Source organism: Musa acuminata, chromosome BXJ2-2 (genome assembly GCF_036884655.1).
Source record: "Musa acuminata AAA Group cultivar baxijiao chromosome BXJ2-2, Cavendish_Baxijiao_AAA, whole genome shotgun sequence".
NCBI classification, from domain to species: Eukaryota; Viridiplantae; Streptophyta; class Magnoliopsida; order Zingiberales; family Musaceae; genus Musa; species Musa acuminata.
This window is the reverse complement of record NC_088339.1, coordinates 27,513,316-27,536,296: the sequence shown is the minus strand read 5'-3', so window position 1 is coordinate 27,536,296 and position 22,981 is coordinate 27,513,316. Positions and strand designations below refer to the sequence as shown.

Here is a 22,981-nt window from a genome sequence, read left to right as displayed (position 1 = left end):
CTAAAACTACTTCGATCTAGATAATTATTACAAAGTATTAATCATATGTTGTCCGACAGGTCATTGGTTCATCGGCGCTTCGTCCAATCCTTCTACGTATCATCCTCTTTTGTGACCTTTTGCGCAATCAACATGTTGACCACCGTAACTTCGATCTCCTTAGTACAATGTTCACTCTTCTAAGCCCGATACTCGAACTCATGGCACAAAGCCTTCTGCCAACACGTCGACCAATCCTCCGGCTCGACGTCTAATCTTCTGACATTTTCTACTCCGGCCCAACATTGATTCTTCCTACTTTAATTGCCTCTTCATAATCGAAGCTAGTCCTACGTCACTCAAAACGCAGATTAGATCGTAAACTATATTAATTGGTTTCATCATCAAAATCAGATTTAATAATTACAAGGCTTGTGCTGATTTTATTGGTAGCAACGTTCGCTTGCTCAGCCTTGTCTTCTGATTTATTGGGCTCCTTCAAGTGAATATAAGTTATGGACCAATGCAACTCTCCAACACCTCCAATCATACCTTTGTATAATCAAATCTCCCATGGGATTCACTGGTACTTATACTTGAAATGTCCCTTATTGGTATACAATCCCTATATATTGATAACTAAGGCTTTCAATCAATGTAAAATTTGATGCATGCACAACAGACCCGCCTCTATAATACCATAGAAGTCACTTCTTAAATTCATAGCTTTTTTATCGTCATGTTGCTCATAAAGGTAGAGCTTACAGTGTGACCTCATGTATGTCGCATCGTTTTGAACTATTTCATCACGATTCATTGCATTATGTCTTCTCTTGGTGATACCTCCATTTATTATAATATTTGTGTGATGAACTCGAATTATGATATCTCCATATGTGACTTTTGCTAGCACATCATAGGGTCTTTATCATATCTAATTGTGTTCGTTCTTTTAGCAATCAATCTTTATCCACTCGCTCTCAAGTTACACATAGATAAAATATAGCTCTATGATAATCTGTCACCCAACAGCTCTCGTAGTCCATCGATTTTACTAAAATTGATACGTCATTGTTTGGATCCTATGCCCCTGCCCCCAGTACAATCACCATTGCGTATAGCTTCCTTTATGGTAATTAAAATATTAACACTGTAACATATTTTTCAAGAGTACCCTATTTTGCATTATCTTGCTCGTGCTAGGTTCTTTTGACTCTATCTTCACCTTTGTAAGTTGAGTTATCTTAGTCCATCCATTAATTATTTCGTTAAGATAATGTGCATGTGCTTCGAAACTCTCTTTGACTTTGGTATCCTATAAGGTGACTCTGCTTCATCAGAACGGGGGGCTTATGGAATAACATGATCTTGCTATTGCCTTTATAAGAGTTCTTGTCCTTGACCTATATTCAATAAAAGATTAATGCATCTGCTCTATGTTCTGTCTTCTATATCGACCCTCTTCATGCTGCTTGGGCACTTCACTAAGTTCCACCAAAGTTGCTTCACTCCTCGATTTATATCGAGCTGATAGTGGCTCTTATGCCCACCATTCCAAGGGTTAGCCCTCCGTTGAGTCTAATCTTCATATAAGCTCTAAGTGTATATTCATTTGGTATTACCGAGAGTCACTCATGCAAGATCATGTGATGACTTCTCGTCGCTTGCCAAATCCATTAAGCTTTATGAAGCTATCGTCTTGAGATACTGCCCTGAACATATGCAGTACGTTACACATGATTCTCTTTCTGGAGAACCAATACTTATTCCACCTGGATATCTGTCATATTGAAGCAACTTTTCTCTTTACATTATTCCTTTTGGAAGTGTTGGATGCCGCCATTCCCTTGGACTTCTCCGCCTTGTTGAACAGAATATGTACTATTTTGTCACCACGAACGTACTTGTTAGATTACGACTATTTATCAATATAGCCCCTATCATGCCCCTTAATACCTAGCAATATATTAAACTTCCTATGAATGTATCTTTCCCATATCGAAGAAAAAATTTTCATACTCCATGACACTTAGTTTCAATCACCTTAGGATGGTTACAAATAGTCCATCGTCCATATGCAAGCCCTTGCATGAGTACTAAATTCTTCGAGTTAGCAATTTCTCTCATCTCTATGAACTTTATATAGCTATTTCAATCATCGAGCAACCCATTCCTCCTTGCATGTTCTCATTCTTGGTTAAGCACCATGCTTGCTTTGAACACTATCAAGTTTGGTTGTCAACGTTAAGTCGTAGCTCGAACTCAGCTATCCTAACCTTTGTGCACTATGCGTTTTTCCTACCTCATTTGTCCTCGTGGTGCGGTGCCTCTTGCATGAAAGGTCAGTTATTCCTCTAAATGTTAATCTTGGATGCTTACTCCTCTAAGCGACTTCTTTCCCTACATCTTTATGCCCATTCTCTCAAATGGTCATACATGTTGTTATATGTACGTAGCCCGCCCCACTAGGTCTCTCACATTTGCATACTAAGTATTTCTAAATATACTTGTCTCACTCTGATATCATATATTATGAATATAACTAGTTTTGCCTAAGTTATATGTCACCATTGTGTGTTCATCCGTAAAGGGTTAGTCATCCCAAAAATCTCTTATGATCCCTTAAGGACCTACAAAAGAAAAGACAAACTAAAAAAAATGTTTTAACTCAGAATTCCATAAGCAAATATTTCAATAAACACGTGATAGATATTGTAAATTATAAATATAGATTTCACAAGCATTCAATTATCACATAACAAAAGGTTATATATGATCTATGGTATCCAAAAGTCTCAAATAAGTGTCCATATAATATTGTTATGGAATAAAACAATGAACCAACTCTAAATAATACTATAAAGGTCCATCTAATTATATGCCACTCAAGTTTGCTTCAAGATATTATACTAGTTAACACTCTACCACTATGCAAAGATAAAAAATATTCAAAATAATTACTTGGATAATCTATTTTTGTGTAGTTTTATTTTGTGCAATAACTACACAACTTATTTTACAGAACTAAAATGATTACAAAAATCAACTTATTATCAAACCTACCATAAATCGTGAGGTATCAACTGATTATCAAACCTACTAAGGGTAAAGTATGAATAAAATTAAAAAATACATATCCATACAAATATTATAACGAACCTCCTATATATATAAATTTGTCCGGGACAAATGACATAACTATATTTGACAGGCAATTAGAATGCTACATGTGGCATCCAATCCAAACATAAGGGTTGGCATACTTGGACGATGACGTGACCCATGGAGGCCTACCAAGTCAGCCACTATGCAGTCACCGTTACATACGAAGGGAAAAAACCCTGCAACAGATTTGGTAGAGGCCATTTGATCGGCCATGATCGATAGGCCATCACTTGGTAATGGACAACGCTAGGAAGAGAGGTTGCCTTTTGGATGTTGTTGTCAGCGTTGGAGGAGGAACAACCACCAATTGGTGCAGATCAACCGACTGCCGTTGAGCCCAAATCGGGTCGTCCACGTTACTTACCGACGAGGCACCGCAACCGTGGATGGAGGATGCCAATCTACTAGGAAGAAGGTTGATCGACGTAGATTGGGTAGGCTGGTTGCTTCTCGTAGGTAAGAGGGACGCCACCGCTACGAGGAAGACAACCGTCATGAAAGAAGCGATTGTCATCGGTCATAAAATTCCAAGTCCGTTGCATCTCCAATATGATCATAGCAATCTAAGTTTATGGCGATCTCGAGACGACTATGACATACCCATATTTACAAAGCATGCAACTCGTGTCTTGTGTCTTTATTTGTGTCTCTACACCCTTGAGCAACCTTGATGGCATGTCTTGTGTCTCTACACCCTCACACATCTCTTACGTCTAACACCCTTTACGTCATGATGTTCTTACGTGTCTTATTTGTCTAACCTCCACTACATTGACAATCCAACTTGATATATCTCATGTCTTTATGTATCTCCTATATGGCTTGTATGGGTAATTTAGATCGATACAGTGTCTATAGTGTTCGACACCCTTTATCCAAGTGGTTCAAGCGCACACGATGTGATGCCCTTATATATCTCCTACGTCCGACACCCGTTGCACAAATGGTAACATGTTCCGATGTCTTCATGTGTAGTTGACGTTCAACACCTACTATGAGAATGGGTTAAGTCAACATGATCCAATGCCCTCTTGTGTCGGGGGGATAGTTCAAGTCGACACACATCTACATATCCCATACATTTTACTTCACGTGGGGTAAAACATAAAAATGTTATTTAATTATTTTTTATGTAGGTGATAGTTGTTGAGTTTTTCACACATGTAAGCCTTTTGACACCCATTTTAACCATCAGGATCCATTTAGCTAAGCGATGACGTGACAACACTTAAGCCCACCTAAACAGCCAAATGATGATGTGTCACCATGCAAGCACATATCTAAAAGAGAATATACCCTACCGATGCCCCAACCCAAAGGTTTATAGAAGTAAGACCCCTCAAACATGCATTATCTCATAACACTCCGAATTGTCATTCTTGAGCAGATCCTTTGACTCAGAAAGATCTACTCTCGAGGAGATGAAGAGTCAACCATCTCAAATGCATCTAGAGATCATTTGATTGACTCAATTTCATCCCATGAGGTTGATGACCATTTCTAAGACTAACACTATTTGATCATTAAGTAGATGTCAAATTTAAGAACAAATGATCAATTTCAGGAGACAACTATTTATCCAAGTAAAAGAATGACTATGAACTGATCTTTTTAGGCACCTTTTCAGCTGAGTTATTTATTAGGTGTAACATCATCATTGTGTTGTTTCATGAAATTGAGAAGAGACTCTCCACTGCTCATTTATCAAAGAACAAAGAAGAATGCATAGGATTATAATTTAATCAAATATTTCAAAACCGTGTCCAGATGAATCACAACACAACTAATAGAACTCTAATGTCTCTCCACAATGGACGATCTTATAGTTCAGCGTTCTGAGAACAACTACATGTAGTTCACAAATAAATTCCAATATAGTGTTTAGGGAAAGAACTGTGCTGTCTCTGAAAGCAGCATCTCCATCTTATACAAGAAGACCTTAGAATTAACATTCAGCTATAGGAAACACCGAACCGATTTTGTCGTTTCCGAGCCGATAACACTTTAAATTGACAGAATATGGACCTAGATTAACATGGTTGTCTTCACCACCAACAAAGAAACAAAGAGTATAAAGGGCAATTTCAAATTCTGGGCTCACTCCAAGAAGAGTAGTAGAGACAGATTTCAGAATGCCATTCCATTCAAACTGAATTGTTAGGACCTGGGTTTCGGAATCTGGCTGCAGGTTGCATGATGGAAATAATGTCAGCATGTTATTACTTAATTTATGCTTCAAGGAATCAGGTTGAACCAATGCAAAGAGAATTGATTATGACTTTGTAAATGGACTCAGAAAGCAAAATTTATCTCTAGGAAAGACTACAAGGAAACTTATAGTGAAATAGTTTGCTCTCTATAGATTATACCACTAGCAGTACACTTCACATTTTCTTTGAGTAAATTCGTATTACATTTTCTGTTGATATATTCATTTATCTTATAGATTGTCTTTTTCTTGCACTGCCTCAAAAGTTCGGCAGAGAGATATTGATTAATAGAATTAGCAGGCAGGCCTTATGCAATTTTCTTGACATCTATTCTGAATCTGATACTCTACTCTGTAGGATATAGACTAGTGCTGCAGGCATCATGTTCATTATGTGCATCGAAACAAAAAGCTCTTTGTATGCATATGAAGTGAGTTGGAATTATAGTTTTAAGAATCATGAGAGCTAGTGGCAGATGGACTTATTCTAGTTGTGATTCAAGATGAAATCTAGTGCTAAGGAATGAATGAGAAGATATTAACAAAGAACAGTTCTCAATGTACTCACATATGGTCCTCTTCTTCGTGGTAAAATGTAACCTTGGTAGTCTACTCTTCCTTTAGCCTCTTCTAGATAAAACTGCAAAAGAAAGTTGCAAGTAAACAAGATTTTTTCTCAAGAACAAATTGCAACATAGTATAATTTTCTGTCCTGTTTAAAATGTGAAAAAGGTGCATTAATTGGAAATAATGCAATACCAGAAAAGAAAGGGTTGGGTTGGCAAATTTTACATGCTTTGAGTAACATTACTAGTGTTGTGAAAAATGTATGTTGCATGAGCAGCTGTTGATACTGTATCATGGTTATCGGTTTATGAACTGCTTACCAGAATATGTTCAGCTCTTCATAAATAAGCACGAGTTAATAGCAGAAATCTACACCAATCTTATTTCTTCCACATGAAATTCTAACACAAAAAGATTGATAATAACAACTTCGATCAGTCTTATCCTCCTAAAAAATCTATGTCTGCGGCTAAGTATGGACTAAAATCTCACATGAACAAACAATATAAGACAACTCACAGCACCAAACAGTCAACAAAGAAAGACATTTTAACCTCATAGAACAAACAAAATGCACAAAACTTGAAAGAAACCTGCCTGAATCCAGTTGTGAAACCCAGAGACCTCTTTCTCTTCGCGCCTTTTGATCTCTCCTACAAATACATGCTCAAAAGCAGAAGAAGAACCAGAAACACCACCTCGGCCATATAAATCGAACCACAAACCACACATCATTCTCTTGAAGTGTTCATAGTTATCAGATACGATCTCCTTGGAAACTAAATAGTGATAAAGATATTTCACTGGTGCAGTCCTGCTTATTTCCTCGATAAATGCAGTTTGTTCATGTTTCTCTTCTGAAGTGACCACTTCTTTGCATCCTTCATCAGGATTGTAATTGTCCAGAAGAGAGCAAAATCGAGAATACGTAGGCCGTCTAAGTATATCATCACTGAGCCAGCTGAACAGGCACTCGGATGCCATGTCCCCCTTTTGATAGACCTTCTTCCCTCCACCACAGTCAATTTCATAGTCTTTTCCAGGCACCAAACGATTCAGATCGAGTTCCCACAGCCTGCTGCATGCTTTCGACAAGTCATCGAGCTCTTCTCTGGTTGGTTCTACATTCACAGCTTTCTTAGCATGATCCATATACTGCTGTTCATCGGGATGCCTCTTAAATGCACTCCAGGTCTCTGCTGGTGCCTGCCAACTCTGAAGAGTCCAACAAGAAACTAATCATGTTAAATCAGATAATCAAACAATTCCTTGCAATTTGCATCACATACAACATAAGAAATCAAGCATGAGCTCCGAATCTTTCTATGCATAGGTAGCATAAATTATTTGTTCTGAATTAGCTATTCCATGTTTGCTGTTGCAATGTGCCATTTCTCTTATGAACTAAATCATACTTGGAGAGAAGAACTATTTGTGGTTATAGCAAACTAAAATTATGAGGTTCTGATACCATAGATCTGATCAAGTTTCACTTTACCGAAAAATAGTCAATCAAACTGCCAACAGTCCAATGTTAATCAAGCCAACTTCAGTGACAGCAGAAATTACATTGGGATAGACTTGATCGACAACTTCAGACAAGCAGATTTCAAGGAGAATTAACCGAGTTCCAATTGCTAGCCATATAGTCCCATCTATTATTACTAGAGAACCCACAACAATAATCCTAAGAACAACTACAGAAAAGAACATGGCACTACAGAATCAAACACCATATGAAAAGACAAAACCTTTTGCGGCCTCCTGCGCTGACCATGCTGCTGATGGGTCTTTCCGCTGCCGACGGTCTCCCAGCCTCCTTCGTTCCCTTCATTGTCGTTCTCCTCCTTTACGATGAAACACATAAGAAGCCCAGCATTTGTCGATTACCACCAAATCCCCTCATCAAAATCCGATCTTTACCGGGAACAAGACAGCCAATGGAACACAAGGACAGAAAAACCTCACCTTTCTCGAGTTTCGGCCTCCCGCCTCGGGTTCGGCTTCCTCCTCATGCCCCGACGAAACCACCTGCATCGCACCAGCACCGCATTCAGCACACGGATCCAGATGCAGCAAGCAAGATTGAGTAGGAGACAGTGAATCGAGAATAAGAGGGGACCTGAGCCCAAGTGGATCTGGACCGCTCCTCGCGGGAAGGTGAGAGTGACCTTCGGGAGTCATCGTCGTCGTCGCCGGCAACCGCGTCCAGCGCTACCTTCATCAACCCCTTCACGAGGCCTTCCATCTCTTCTCCCTTCTCCTGCTCTTCTTTGGGATGTAGTTGGCTAAGGAGAAAGTGGATGAAGACGAGTGGAGGTGAAGTCGCCGTTGAAATCGAGCTCGTTTTCTATTGAATGAGGCGTGTGAGTGGGTGAATGGATGGGGACATAAAGAAGCGGAGGTCGATCGTTAGAACATGGCGGGTAAGTGGTACAGAGCCTCATTAGATTTTTAGTTAGATTACGTTTATTTTTCCTTTTATTTACTATTTTCTTAATTTTCTGGATAATGATGATGCTGTCGGTATCGTCCCAATCTTATCTCGAATTAAATTAAGGTCGCATCAAAATTTAATATATTTTATGTATAAATTGCTAATTCTTTTATTTTTATATATTTTAAATTTTATATAATATCATCTTTAGCAAATAAAAGATGCGATAAAATAAGAAGGGAAAATTGTATTAAAAAAACAAAAAAATAAGATTTAATTAAAAAAAAAGGTTAATTATAAATATTATGTATGCATGTAGTTAGCAGAGGTGGCAATAGTTGTAGGCTTGACTTGGTTTGATGGAAGGTGATGACCACGGCGGGTGGGAGAAGGTGGATAGAGGTCGGTGTCATGGGCCAAGTAAGGCAAGGACGTGGACGGAAATAAAAGATGTGGGGGCCAACTTCGTGTGCAGTAGTAGGGAGATGTAATATGTGGGTAGCTTTCGGAAAATAATTTAGAGCAAAATAGATACACTTACTTATTAGCTATGATTGTCTATTCAAATTCAAATCCACTCCTTTTTGGCTTTTGGGTGGAATATCTTTATGCGTTCTTCGTTGTCTCCATTTTTGTGAGAGAATTATCAGTAGCATTTTAAATACACCAGTAATTTTCTTTCTATTGGCTCTTTAGACGACGGAAGGATCGAATCCTACTCATGTCTGCTGGTTATCCTTTCCTCGGTATCTTTCTCGAGTTCATAACTCTATCGTGTTGTCTACGAACTGTACTTGAAGGATAGGAAGGAATGATAGAGCAGGGAAGATAATTAGTACATAAAGAAGGGTACATATTTCATGCCGATTAAAGGACACATCTTTGCAAATCTTGAACTAAATGCTGTCCACCTGAATCCAGTAACAAAGAATTCTCCGAAATAAAAGAGTTATTTTTATTTTTTTTGGGACGGGGTTTAATTCTTCTTCTTCTTCTTCTTCTTCTTTTTTTCCCCTTCTTTTGGAGTCGGAGTTTGGAGGGATTGGTGATGGAGCTGCTCGTGGGTGGAGGGGACGGCTTGGCCTGGAGGAGCTTAGGAGAGGAGGACTCGGACGCTACCAGTTGTGACACAGCGGCAAACCGGGCATGAGTCTGAGGCCGCGTCGCAGGCGTCGCAGAGGCAGAGGTGGCGGCAGGGGAGGAGCACGACTGACGCCCGGCGATACTGGCACGACCGGCACGCCCGCTCCCGCTCGACCCGGTCCGGGTCCTCGAAGCCCGACTCGGCGTCCTCCGCTGGCGGCGAATCGCCGGACATCTCTTTCCTCTCCGGGGCCGCAGCCGCCTTCTCGAGCTGGGCGTTGAGGGCGGCCGCCGTCACCTGGTCTGCCATGGCCTTGGCCTGCCACGCCATCGTCTCGGTCCGGAGGAGGGCGAGGCGTTTTTCGAGCTCGCCGCGACGCCGGGCTAACCGCCCCACCTCCGCTTCCTTCTCCCGCAACCGCCGCGCGGCTGACTCCTCAGCCGCATTCAACAAAGCACGGTACTGCCTCTGCCGTCGCTCCGCCAATGCCCGCCGCAGCTGCTCCTCCTACCCAAGCGGAAAAAAGGAGCGATTTTTCTTGGTTTGCTCTCTCGAGGACAAGCGGAGGAGGAAAAGAACAAGAAGGGTACCTGAGCAAGGAGAAGCGTCTCGATTTCGTCCCTCTGATGGTTAACAAGCGCGACAAGTTCTTCATGTAAGACAGAGGAAGAGGAAGCGGAGGAGAGAAGGGGATTGGATTGCGTCTCTCTCCTGTGGCGTCGCTTCTCTTCGGCGGTGAGACGGAGGCCAAGAGAAACCTGGGACGGCGGGTGCATTTGGAGCTCGGCGATGCTCACAGGTGCCGGCGAACAAGGTTGTGGTTTCATCGAGAGGAAGCTTAAAAGGCGGCTCTGCTGCTGCTGCTGCGGCGGCGGCGACGGCGCCATTGGTACGCCGGCGGCCTCCCTCCCTCTCTTCCGCGCTTCCTTATTCGCTGCCCAACAGCAGACCCATCTCCATCTCAAAGAAAACAAATGGAAGCACCAGGAAGGAGTCAACTTTGTCTCACCTCCGTCCCGCGTCGCGGCCTGGGGAGAGGAGTCCATCTCCTTCTTCTCCTGCTCGCTTCTGCATCGAACCACAAGCCACAGATCATCAAGACCATCCTTAAAGATCACAAATTTGCATATCAAGACAAAATTCGCCCAAAAGTATTCTGCAAAGATCGAAACGTGCCGAAGGAATTCATCGAACGGGAGGAAAACAAGAGAGCACCTATTCAGAAGCAAAATGTTGGATCCGTAGTGGGCTTGAACTGCCATTCCGAGAGAGGAGCAAAACAAGGCGGGCAGAAGAAACGGTGGCGGAGTCGACGGCAAGAATCAACGGAAACTTTGCTTCCTTAATAGCCCCTTCTCTTCTGCCTGCTCATCACCAACGTTTCTCAATGTCGAACAGTAGGGAAACAAAACAACACAGGAGAGAAAGAGAGAGAGGGAGAGACGCTTGAACCCGATGAATCAGTCAGTCATGCAAAGGCGGGCTTTTTATGTCCTCCCTGCTTCTCTCACATGCACTTCTTGCAAACACGCCATACAACGCAGTGAGAGAGAGAGAGAGAGAAAGAGGGAGCAACGTGCTTTACAAATCTTAATCCACTCTCCTGCTAACATTTAGTTCAAAATCTCCTTTATGACATCTTGATAGCATATGGAGGAGGGGGGGGGGGGGGGAGAGAGAGAGAGAGAGAGAGGCATGGGTTGGGGTGCACTGGTGCTGCTGCTTGTTTGGTTGCTGGCTTTTCCCCTTTCTTCGCTCTTTCCCCTGCTTTGCTTGCAAGCTTTAAATCAACAACTACTCCCTTCCTCTTTCCTCATCTTGGAACATAAAAGAAAAAGCTGTGGGATTAAACCTAATTTTGACTGCCTGAGTGATGGGTATTGATTTCTTGATCAAATATGCAAACCAGTAGCTTTTGTAAATTATGACAAAGAAATTACAAGAAATTGACATTAAACTAATTTAAAATTGTTTTACAGATCAATTTCTTTAGGTGAATAATTTCCTGCTTTATACTTCCTTTCCAAGTACGTAACAATATGAATGCACACATATGCACAAGTGTCCATACATACACATACAAGCATGCAAATACCTGCACTCACAAATACACTCTTTTATTTTTAAACAGCTTTTTATAAGATTTTTTTTTAAGTTATGTGAAATAATGTGAGGAATAGTTTAATTAAGGTTTTATCAAGGAGTCTATAGTTTAGGACATAGTCACTTATTTTATAAACATAAATCATATTGAAGAAAAGGAAATATAACCTTTTGATATATGTGCACTCAATAATTTAGCAGAGGAGAGAAGGAAATGGCAAAGAATGCAAAGAGATGCATGTTTCATGGAGGAATATTGACAACCATGGGGGAAACAATTTCTTAGGAGATGTGGACTTTGTGAGGATGGCTTCTCCAATTAATTATCCTTTTTCTATTGTGTTCTTCTTTTTTTTTGTTTCTATGTCAAAGTATCTCTGCCATGTATAGCTGTCATAAGCTATGGGGACCTTGTTATTTATGTGAATGGAGGAGACTATATCTCCATATCCGATCCAATGAAATCAAAGCTTAATGATCTCAATATATTGTAATCTCCCACCCTGACATTTGTTTTCACTTCAATAAGTCTTTGGATGAAGAAACTTCTTAACATCTTACTTTAGTTCAATGGGAGGAGATTTGAATTGATGTATATGGTTAGAATGAGTGTACTATTATTAACTTAAACTAGATCAAGAGCAATAAAAGAGATTCGAGTTAATTTTTAAGGCAATTATTAACTTAGATTTCAATATTTTGAACAACTAGCGACGATAGATATGTAAAACAATAGTAATGAAGGGTGAAAATGACTGGTTATATATTTCTTAATTCTGGAGCAATATGTACTTTGGATTCTTACATCTTAGATGTTGAGTACACTTGAAAGCATGTTAAAGCGAAGCTAGCAGTCACTCCATGAATCACTACATCAAGGATAAGGTTGAGATTATGCTAATCATATGACATAGTATTGATCCTTTTAATCGAACATTCTCTCAGAGAAAAGAATAATACCTGAATACTGAAGTAGATGGTAATCGGAGTGGTGATCTTTCATTAACATCTCTTCAACTAGCTCAATGTTGATATCATGGTCTCCTTCATAGACGAACAATTATTTCAGTGACTGGATATTCTCAATGATTAAATAGGTTGATGGATGGGGGAGGTAGCATCTTAAAATGATTCACAAATATAAGGATAAAAAGGATAAGTACATTTAATGGTCCAGAAGAGCAAAAATGAACCATGATAAACATGAGATGTTGGCATCCCCTCTTCTTGGAATACATAGTTATCCTGTTTGTCTCTATTGAATAAAAAATGATTGTGTGAAGGAAGCAAAAACTGAAGGGAATTGAGGGAGATCACATACCTGAATGTAATAATTCCGAATAGCAGAATGCAGTTTTCTTGTACACACAGACACACACAAATCTGACACAAATATGTCACCTGTTTGAAAGAAATCATGTATTGTGATTCATGGTACATGATGAGGCAAACCAATAATTTAGACTTTTCGGTACAGAGACATGTCATACTGCACAATATATTCTTGATATCTAACAAGAAAATAATTAGGCCATGACCTCATGTTTGGATGCCTATGCTAAGCCAAAGACAAGGCTTGCTTCTTTTTTAAGATGACGCAAAAGACAAACTAGTTATGGAAACAAAGAGGTATGACATCCAGACAACAATCTTTCTTTGGTTTGTGTGTGTTTGTGTGTTTGCCAGATTATTTTTCCCAACAACCTGTACTGGCAGCAGCAGTCATCACCATTCAAGTCTCATATTACAACTCTACTCCCATTGCAGAGCAGCTGTTTAGCACCACGCATTGCTTGTCCCAACAAATTGCTACCTCACTATAATGCCAAGGTGGGGTTGGCCAAGCTTCCAGTTGAGAGAAAGAAAAATGAAACATGGTGGGCCTTGAAGGAAAACAAATGGCAACCTCAACATGGGTGGATGAGTATGGAGCTTGACAGCATTGTCTAGGTATGAAAGGAACAGAAGAAGGAACAAAAATTGTCTATAATGATCATTAAATTCTTCTTTTTTGACTTTTTCTGAGAAAAAAAGAAGATTGATATTTACCTAGCTTTTCTAATGTCTTGCATAAATCCAACCATACTATATAGGATGAGGGGTTCATTTATCTGAGACTGATTGCTATATTTGCATTCACTTGGAACAATGCATCCTGGTCTGCCTGTGACTTTCCATCTTGACGAAACTTCAAAGATTGTAGGTCTTTAAGATAAGATGTAATATGAAGATAGAGATTTGAGGCAGAATCAGTTTCAAAATTATTTCCAGCAATGCAGTATCACTTTGACTTCAGGAGGAAGTGAATCGTGACAGAGAAACAACATAAACTTTTTAGGCATTGGAGTTTTTGGATAGAGAGACTCATTACTCAAACAACATAAAAGGTTTAGGGAGAAAAAGGAAAAGAGATTTTGGCAGTGCCACTGACTTCCTTGTTGCAGACTGCCACAGATTGAATCAGGCACTCACATGGCTTTGGACACTGGAGAAGGAAGAGGATAACTTCTGATGCATTCTCTTCCACCATAATCTAAGCACTGCATCCAGCTCCTCAGCCACCAAAATCATGTGACATTAAAGTTGTACTTCATGGAAGCAGCCTTCTTTGTGTATAAGAAGTAAACAGTTTGTTTTCACTTTTCACTAATACTTTTTGCATAATAGTCAGACATCCCAACAAAACTGTCTTGATCTCTCCTGATACACAAGCCTCATGTGACAATTCTTGAGTACCAAAGTGCCCACATTACTGAAGTTGATGAAAGAAGGACAGAAAAAACACTGCTCAGATGAAAGTATATGCTAATATCTTGACCTCTCAACATAAAAATATACGTATTTGTTTGGGAGTTGTTGATGTTTGTAGCTTCTACTTTGTCCACCATTTGATGTGCATGTTGTTCATACATTTCTTATCTAAATTTTGTCAGATTTCAAAATAAAATAAGATACCAAATAGATCTTAGAAAATATATTCCCTTGACAGAAGAAAATGTACTCCCCCAGAAGGGGGCTGGCATATGATATTTCTTTTTAATGGATAGGTGTCAATTGTTTAAATTCCTTGTCATATACACCTTCTCTCAACACTTCCATGCTCATCAATACAACCTAACATCACTGAGAGGCTCTAAAAAATCTTTAGTCTTTTCTTAGTTGTACAAACATTAAAAAAGTGCAAGTCAGAAATCCTTTCCTTTGCCACTATGAAGCTTCAGCTGTGGTTGCCATCTCCCAAGTTAATGCTATCATTCACTCCTCTCCTTCTACCTCAACTTCTATTGGCTTCCTCTTGAATGTTCTGAAGAGTTGGAATGATGGGAACAAGCTTTAATCTTTCCAATATTTGAAGTGATGCGGAGAAGTCTTACCTATAACATGTGGCCTCTTCTTTATGAGTGCAGTTAAGTGAAGGGTACATGTGACTGTGTGGGCAGGCAACCTTTATAAGGTCATTACCTATCTTTCCTTGGCTCTCTCCAACCGGTTCCTATCAGTCTTGCAGCATCTGAAGATGACATCTTTAACGCAATTTAACCTTTTGAAAGTGTAAAATGACTGACTACTTGAACTGATGAAGGGACCTGCTCCATTTGGCTGAGGATGACCAGTGACTCAGATATGTCTATAACTGGATAGAAGCAGAATGACTTGTTTGTAGTTATGATTGATAAGTCATTATGTTGCTATCTAGCAGTACTGCTTAAAACCTTTGAATGCCTGTAATTAGCCTTGGGATCCTCGAAGCATGTGCATTGGGATCTAGCTGACCACTTATGTACAAAGGTTAATCTGTAAGATTGAATCAGAGTTATCAGGAGTTGAGACAGGCACCCCTAGTGAGCTTGTGTACCTGTTAGACCTTCTAATTTAAGATAAGCCTTAGAAAAAGTGTACTGATATATTAAAATAATCGACAGATTTTATGCATAGCTTTCTGTTTCAGAAAAGATACAGAATTTGGATCCTGAGTGAGTTCATGGTTATTAAGAGCTGGGATAGAATTTGCCAGTTTTGATTCTAAATATGTACTAATGTAATGCTATTGGAAAATACCTGGCTTGGATTTCATCAGCTGGTACATCCATCAATCTCTCATCTTTGACATTTGAAGTCCTATGGCCCATTACAAGTATTCAAACTGAGAGAAGAAGACAGGATCATACAGCAACAAAGGGGACATTGTGCTCACAGGGAGTGGTCCAGACATCAACAGTTGCAAGTATGCCTTCATTCAAAATTGTATCAGAAGGGGGATGCAATATGCATGCCATTCTCTCATCCTTCAGATGTATGCTCCAAAGAGAGTTCCTCTCTTTCTCTCAATTAGATCTACATAATCTTATCATCTCTTCATTCGCTCACAATGGCTCTTGATGTTTATACACAACATGGCATCCTTCTTGTTTTATTTGCATATAGCCTAATTAAGATATTTGTTACTTTTTTCAATATTATGTATTGAAGTGCAAAACAAGCCATGGAAATAAGAAACAATGATCACCTTCAAGACCAAATCACTGTTGAAGTAGGTTATACTAAATAGAAACCCTTGTTGAATGTCGGATCAAATGGCTCTTTCATCCCTTGGATCTCAAGCTCTCTTTTTTTACATGCCTACTAGTTGGTGGTTGGAGAACGGAGATGAGGAACCCTAGTCTTGCCTGCATTTGGCACTAGGCCAAGTCAGATGTTGTCTTTTGTCTCCCATTACCTTCTTTCGTGATTTAATCTTCCCAAGATCAAACAATTCCACTAGATCCAAGAATAAAACTGGCTTTACTTGTATGTGTTTGGATGGGAAAGCACTTGTTATCTTCCCACCTTCATCCTCATCTTTTTGTTGTGCATATAGCATGCCTATCTACAGTTGCTTTCTTCTGCCAAGCAAATTATTCTCCCATTATTGATTGGTATGAGGAATACAACATAAAGCCAACCATTCACTCTAATTGCATGTTCATCTCAAGCTTCTCCGTCCATCTGTCGGCAAAACCTTGTAATTTTGTCTTCTTCCTGATATTTAGATGAGACCAAAACCACTCCATTACTCCCACCCAGAAACATCAATTCGTCAAAAGCTTTCAAGGTTGAGATTTTGAGACATAGCCAAAGACAAGAACAACCTAAGTTGTTTGTGACTCAGAAGTTGCTCAGTGGACAATCAGCAACCAACACTACACTGACAGATGAGAACAGAAATCTGAGATGTAACATACAACACAAGAAACTACTGGATGCAGTGACAAACTGTTTTTTCTTTGTTAATATAATATGATCTGAGTGATATTCAAGGTAAATAAGTTTTATCTTGTTGGCTGATTTCCACTGAAGAATCTGCTGCTGAAGTGCATTTGATGTTGACGTGCATAATTTTCTGCTGAATCGACATGCTTTTCCTATAGAAAGTGAGATATCACATGGAGACATTGAGACTTTTGATCTACAGAGAATTCATGCACACCACATAATTCCTTCTTGTAGTGCTCATCACACTGTAGCAGATTCAAGATTTAATGACACCAAGAGTTTCTACTGTGATGCAAGTTGCTAATCACTCTGAAACAAAACCTTCTAAAAATTGCTGCAATTGTATGACAACCTTGTATATGTATTGTAGAACTTAAGCATTATTTGATTGAATGGGGAAGTATAAAGGCTCGAGAGGAGAATGGTGAGGCAGCAACATGTGGGAGAACAGAGACTCACATGAGAAGATCCACCAGCAAGCTAAATGGTGTCTAATGATCACTTTGAAGCTAGTTGGGAAGATGAAGTTTATATTTCTCTTCATCAAAATTACTCCTTTAACAGCTTTTTTATATTCCCCTGTTGAGTCCGTCACCAACTAGAGACTACTGAGAGCCAGGACCACTTTGATTGTGAGATAGCTTTCATGTGCATGAGACCACCACTTTTGATTGTGAGTTGGGTTTGATGTGCAAGAAAAATAGAAGTTGAAAGGAAGAAAAGGTAAAGTGAAGGCAAAGTGAAGACAAGTGCTCCTAGGGTTCGGCTGTCCCTAACTTCATAGAGATAATATACCTTTTGAACCACCTTGAGTTGCTTCTCCTCCATCATCACTAATTGAAACATGACAAAAAATTTTGATTCATCCAACAAACACCAGATTAACTAGTCCAACTCTTTCTCAAGGTCAACTCGTTGGTGGAAAAAGATGCATGTAGCCGGCATTAAACAGTTCAGGATCTAAAGGCTTGTGGCCCTTATCGTTGCTTTGGTACAAATTTGACTATTGAATCTTTTGGAAAAGATCAGATCGAAAACACTCTATAGTAATAAAAAAACTATTGAATCTTTTGGAAAAGATCAGATCGAAAACACTCTATAGTAATAAAAAAAAAATGGGACTGTTCGAAAATGCTCATACACTCGTGTCTGAATTTCCAAACTTTCAGTCTACTACCAAATTGATGATACGAAAAAGAGGTCACAAGGATATGTTCACTGAACGAAACCTGAACTCCGCCAAGAGTGCAGTAAAATTTAATATTGACTTCAACAAACAGAGAAAAACAATCTATTTTGTGCCTAGTCCCTATCTGGATAAGTCAAGATACTTTTTCATTCAGTGTATGAGCAAACATCCAGCTATAGCAACAAATTCCATGCACACGGTACATTGCTCATCCAATTAAAGTTTTTGGTTTTCCCTATACAATTTGGTCCATGGCAGCCAAACTCACCAAGATAAACCTTTATACCTGCCCCTAATATCAAATGTTTCCTCCTTACAAAGCCATGGATCTTTTCCCCAAAAATGGAGCTCATTAATCAACGAAATCTCATTCCTCCGCGAAGGGGATTTGATTCACAACTTCCACCATTCACCATTGTCACCGTTAGGACGATAACACTAGGGAAACTAATTTACGTCAAGAAACATGGGAGTCCCTAAGCTTGAAGTCATAAATCAGTGATCCACAACAAAAATAATCTCTCACCACTGATAACAACTGCTGAACATATGACCTAGAATTTGGTTACGTCCGAGAAAGACTTACAACAAGTTGCTACTGGATTTTCCTCTTTCGTCTGCATCATTTCATTTGGGCGTCGAAGTCGAGGAAGGCGCCGCAGAGGTTATTCACCACCTATCGGGAGCGGCAAGGTTTCGGTTAGCATCTCCAATTGCTCGCCCCGCACATTAGGCGGACACGAGGCTAGACCGAGATGGCGATGGAGGACAGGCGTCGTGAAGAACTGTGCTCATGGGCTGAGCGGATTTGATCTTGTAATCTTGATGATGATGATGATAATAATAGTTGTAATTAAGAGGGTAATAAGTGTTGGCTTATAAGTAAAGTTCATTTTTCAGGAAATGAATATAATTTAAGATTTGACCAAAAAAATATTTATTCTATGGACTGTATATACGAAATAAAAAAGCTACCAAATTAAATTATATTTAATTTTGGAATTGAAATCAGATTAATTTATCCTATTTAAGTGGAAATTGTGTTGGAAAACTACTAATGAAAATAAGGTAGTTTATATTTTATGAGTGTAAGGATGATGACAAAGAAAACCTTTAAATTGGTGTCAAATGATCTACGAATCATTATCTTTTATTCAGTGTAACGAATTAAGTCTGCAATCCATAGGTTTTTAAAAGCATATGTAATCTAAGAAATCATCAAATAACACAAAGGTCAAAATGATGCAATTAAAAGGACGATCCACCAATATCAATGATGATTGGGTAAATGAATATAAGTGGAGCAAACTCGTATCCATATTAACATCTAATTTAAGATTCCATATTTGTAGCGTTCCTATAAACATTTACAAGCCATACCTTTTTCCGAACGAGACATGATGAGCATACATCTACCAAAAATATTCCTCCAGATTCAATCTTCATCTATACATGGCTTGTCACAAAATCCAGGGATTTAGCAGGACAAATTATTCAGAAAAATAATTCAAGTTAAGAACTTGCAGAAACGAGAACGTTGTTGCCAAATGGAACCCAGCAATGGCTATATAAACAGGGTTATGTTTGTCGAACTGTGCTAACAATCAAACAGGATGGATACCTCGAAGGTCCTTTTGATTCTCATTTCCCTTGCGATCCTCCTCCAAAGTTTAGAACTTGCTGATGCCTCTGTCCAAGACGAATGCAAGATTGTGGCGGCTGCAGATCCGAACGTGGACTACAACTTCTGTGTAACGTCGCTCCAGGCCGATCCGAGGAGTGGATCAGCCGACGCGAAGGAGCTGGCCATCATCGCTGCCGACTTGACGGTGGCCAGTGCCACGAGCACCCTGTCCAAGATCGAGAAGCTGGTGGGAGACAGCAAAATTGATTCACCGACGAAGGGATTGCTGAACCAATGCTCGAGCTTCTACAAGGATGCGGTCACGGCAGCTTCGGGCGCCATTAAAGCCATCGGTTCAGGGAGCATGGGCGATGCGAAGAAGCAACTGACCGAGGCCGGCGACAAGCCTCAGGACTGTGATAATCTTCTATTTGAGGCCGGAAAGAACGATCTGCTGACAAAGGAGGACAATGACTGTACGAACCTGGCGAGCATTGCTCAACACATAGTCGCTAAGTTGCAGTGATCCTTCTTTTATCTATGCATGATGTTATCGCCTACATAATGGACGAATCTAATAAATTTACTGTCCAACTGAGAAAAGATTACACATGTCTAAATTGTGTAAATGGAAAAATAAACATATATATAACTGTGTGCATATGGGCAACAGAAACAACCTGAACGCAACAAAGACCAACTCAAGTGTATAATGATCTATAAAGATGGAATGAAGACTAACTTTAAAGGTATCCACTAAAAATATCTTAAATTCCAATATTTCAACTCCAAAATTACATTATATGCACTTTTAACTAAGCAGGCATAATCTCATAGAAGCAGATGCTAACACACTAAACACTATGTAACACAAACTAGTTGTCTGCCAAGATGATGTAGCTGTGAACATTAGTCTTCTATGTTAAAGGGAAACAATAATAACACAACATGAATAGAATCCTCCTTTGTGCCAAGAAGACACTTCGGTAGGAAACAGGCACTACAACAATCATTATCCATTTGCATCGCAAGGTGCATTACTCATTTTATGTTCCAGAGATGCAAAGCTGCTCAAGCCAGTGCAACTGCACATTTAAATTAAGACTTGCAGTACAATACCAAAAAATATTCACTTGAATTGACAACTACCTATCAAGATTATTAATAATGTACAAAATATCTCTGAGAATCTAGAAACGAACCTCATAAGTAGTTCGATCTTATTTACAAGTTTCTAAGACATTTTTCCTTTTTTTTGACACCGCAGTTTCCTTAGGATCAGCTCACCTACTTTTTGTCCATCAAATTTAGTTTTAACCTAGAACAAACCTCTGTAAATTTTGCAAACGCTGTGTAGAGCCACTTCTCTGAGCATTCAGCTAATCTTTTTTCTGTTGGAGACTATAGGACGTTTCCCCCTACTTCAGCAAAGGGGAAATAATCGAGGGAAGATAATAATTACTATTATATGATATTGGAACTTATGTTTTCGTGTAACATCTTGTGTTACCCAATGGCATTGAATACTCATGTGCTCTTTATCAGTTCATGGCAATATAATTACAGCTTAATCCCAAAATGCCATTGGCTCTCTCAAATGAGAAAGTGATCAATCATATGTTGTATAACATCTGCACCTTCTGAATGCTCGAAAGGATCCTTAACCTGTCCAATAACCAACAAGCAAAGAAAACAACAATGATAAGATTAACTACTGTCGCCAAAGAATGCTCACAATAAAAGAGGAAGAACCAGAAGCATAAGGGTGAGAAATGGTAGCAGAAGTGGTTGGAGGCAAGGACCTGAATGACACTGTGTGCAGTGAACCTCTGGATGCTGACATCCACTCTTTCCCAAGATAAGCGTGTGAGGCCCATTACTAGCATTTCTGCAAAACAAACATCTAGGTGTTCTAATGAATGCAGTTTCTTTTGTCAATACAACCAGAAACAAATTTTTTGCTTTAAGTTTAAACTGAACATAAGCAATTTATGCATGTGTTATGCAGAAGTATCATAGCAACTACTGAATGAGGGTGTGTGTTGCGTGCACAATTGTTCATATCGTTGTCCTAAAATGTCTAACTTACCGATCCTAGAAAACACTATTGGTCTTCAACACATTTTTTAAATGGCCCACAAGAAGAGGATGATAATTATTTGCCAATGACTTGTATAAGGTATGCACTCTTATTTCACTGGTATGAGAGTGCTTTTATCTGATCTGTTAGTGTTGGCAGCTTAGCTGCAATTCTCTTCACTCACTTTTATTTTTAGGGTCATACTGTCAGTTAACCATCATTACTTCACATACATGGTATGGTTCTATCGGTTCATTACACATCTAATAGATATTAAATTTCAACATTACAATACAATTGTCCATTTACTGCACTGTCTTCGCATAACTGTATCCAATAACAATCTCTTGTTTATAAAGCTTTTTCATACTACAGTTTCTACACAAAGCACCATTTATACATACAAGAAAAAGAAATGAAATAGAGATTGAAGAGAATCTTTGTAATAATATATATCGAAATAATTAATGGGTTCACCAGGGAGTTGCAACACCAAATAGAAGAACATGGTAAAAATAGCAAGTCAAGAAGAATGGACAAACTTATCAGGAGTGAAAGACTTTAAGGCACAAAAAAAAAGCTTCACATATGCAATTTATTCAATTTACCCTAAAACTAGAGGAAAGAATGATATTTACCTTCTATCATATCACAGTCACACTTGGTAAGCGAATCAGTAACGCACTTATCATTTATGCTTCCTGCTGAGTATTCTTCGTATACAATATGTGGGTATCTCTCATTCAAAGAATCTTCCCACCGGAGAAAACTGATATATGAAAGCACAGATATGGACTTCCTGATACCCACGGAGGTATTGGAAACAAAACAATATTACCTCAGGCATATCAGAGTTATGTCTGATTGATGATGTCCTCCATCCAACTATGTCTTGTCATTTATGTTGGAAAACAACTAGACAGCTAATTAGATGTCTCAAAAACTATAGGAATGGAAATGCCCAGAAGTCAGCAAAAGGATACGATTATAGTCAAGTCAACATTGGAATAAGCCACTCAGCATTTAAATGCTTGCAGGGCAGACCTGGATTCATGATTTTTCATTTTGTAACATGATCATGCTACCCACAAATATCATCTCATATTTTAAGAACCCAACCAAAGCAACGAAAACAAAGCAAAGATGGAAAATACATAAAATGAAGATCATCACAATCATCTGTGTCGGCATCGCACTGCTCTACCTCACCTACCTTCTCTTCCTTCTCCCTCCTCGACATCAACGATGCAGATGCCTCACCTGCCTCCTCTTCCTCCTCCAGCGATGACGC

At 39.3% G+C, this 22,981-nt stretch overlaps 3 protein-coding genes across 13 annotated transcripts; 1 reads left to right on the top strand and 2 right to left on the bottom strand.

Annotated features, from left to right (window-relative positions):
* Positions 1–4,931: 4,931 nt before the first annotated feature.
* LOC135605744 (uncharacterized) lies at positions 4,932–8,293 on the bottom strand. Its single transcript, XM_065096179.1, has 6 exons — positions 8,043–8,293; positions 7,889–7,951; positions 7,672–7,767; positions 6,518–7,135; positions 5,922–5,993; positions 4,932–5,326 (listed from the first exon to the last, which is right to left on the bottom strand). The coding sequence occupies exons 1-6, from the start codon at positions 8,166–8,168 to the stop codon at positions 5,090–5,092; spliced, it is 1,212 nt and encodes a 403-aa protein (XP_064952251.1). The 5' UTR covers positions 8,169–8,293; the 3' UTR covers positions 4,932–5,089.
* Positions 8,294–9,151: 858 nt separating this feature from the next.
* LOC135605743 (BOI-related E3 ubiquitin-protein ligase 1-like) lies at positions 9,152–18,785 on the bottom strand. Of its 11 annotated transcripts, XM_065096170.1 has the most exons (8): positions 18,573–18,785; positions 12,866–12,945; positions 12,708–12,789; positions 12,505–12,588; positions 12,350–12,413; positions 10,657–11,258; positions 10,032–10,509; positions 9,152–9,948 (listed from the first exon to the last, which is right to left on the bottom strand). In XM_065096170.1, the coding sequence occupies exons 6-8, from the start codon at positions 10,701–10,703 to the stop codon at positions 9,451–9,453; spliced, it is 1,023 nt and encodes a 340-aa protein (XP_064952242.1). In that variant the 5' UTR covers positions 10,704–11,258; positions 12,350–12,413; positions 12,505–12,588; positions 12,708–12,789; positions 12,866–12,945; positions 18,573–18,785; the 3' UTR covers positions 9,152–9,450. The 11 variants fall into 11 exon arrangements, with proteins under 11 accessions (XP_064952242.1, XP_064952241.1, XP_064952249.1 ...); XM_065096169.1 differs by lacking the exon at positions 12,350–12,413; XM_065096177.1 differs by lacking the exon at positions 12,350–12,413 and having other exon boundaries at positions 10,657–10,805.
* Positions 18,786–19,599: 814 nt separating this feature from the next.
* Positions 19,600–20,136, top strand: LOC103976292 (putative invertase inhibitor). The gene has a single exon (XM_009391494.3). The coding sequence runs from the start codon at positions 19,600–19,602 to the stop codon at positions 20,134–20,136; it is 537 nt and encodes a 178-aa protein (XP_009389769.2).
* The last annotated feature ends 2,845 nt before the right edge of the window (positions 20,137–22,981 follow it).

Coding starts and splice junctions, on each gene's coding strand:
- LOC135605744 (XM_065096179.1), bottom strand. CDS start 8,168: ATGGAAGGCCTCGTGAAGGGGTTGATGAAGGTAGCGCTGGACGCGGTT. Junction 5,994..6,517: donor GGTTTCACAACTGGATTCAG/GCAGGTTTCTTT, acceptor TTTCTTTTGCAG/TTTTATCTAGAAGAGGCTAA. Junction 5,327..5,921: donor CACGAAGAAGAGGACCATAT/GTGAGTACATTG, acceptor TGCAACCTGCAG/CCAGATTCCGAAACCCAGGT.
- LOC135605743 (XM_065096170.1), bottom strand. CDS start 10,703: ATGGCAGTTCAAGCCCACTACGGATCCAACATTTTGCTTCTGAATAG. Junction 10,510..10,656: donor AACATTTTGCTTCTGAATAG/GTGCTCTCTTGT, acceptor GGTTCGATGCAG/AAGCGAGCAGGAGAAGAAGG. Junction 9,949..10,031: donor AGACGCTTCTCCTTGCTCAG/GTACCCTTCTTG, acceptor CCGCTTGGGTAG/GAGGAGCAGCTGCGGCGGGC.
- LOC103976292 (XM_009391494.3), top strand. CDS start 19,600: ATGGATACCTCGAAGGTCCTTTTGATTCTCATTTCCCTTGCGATCCTC.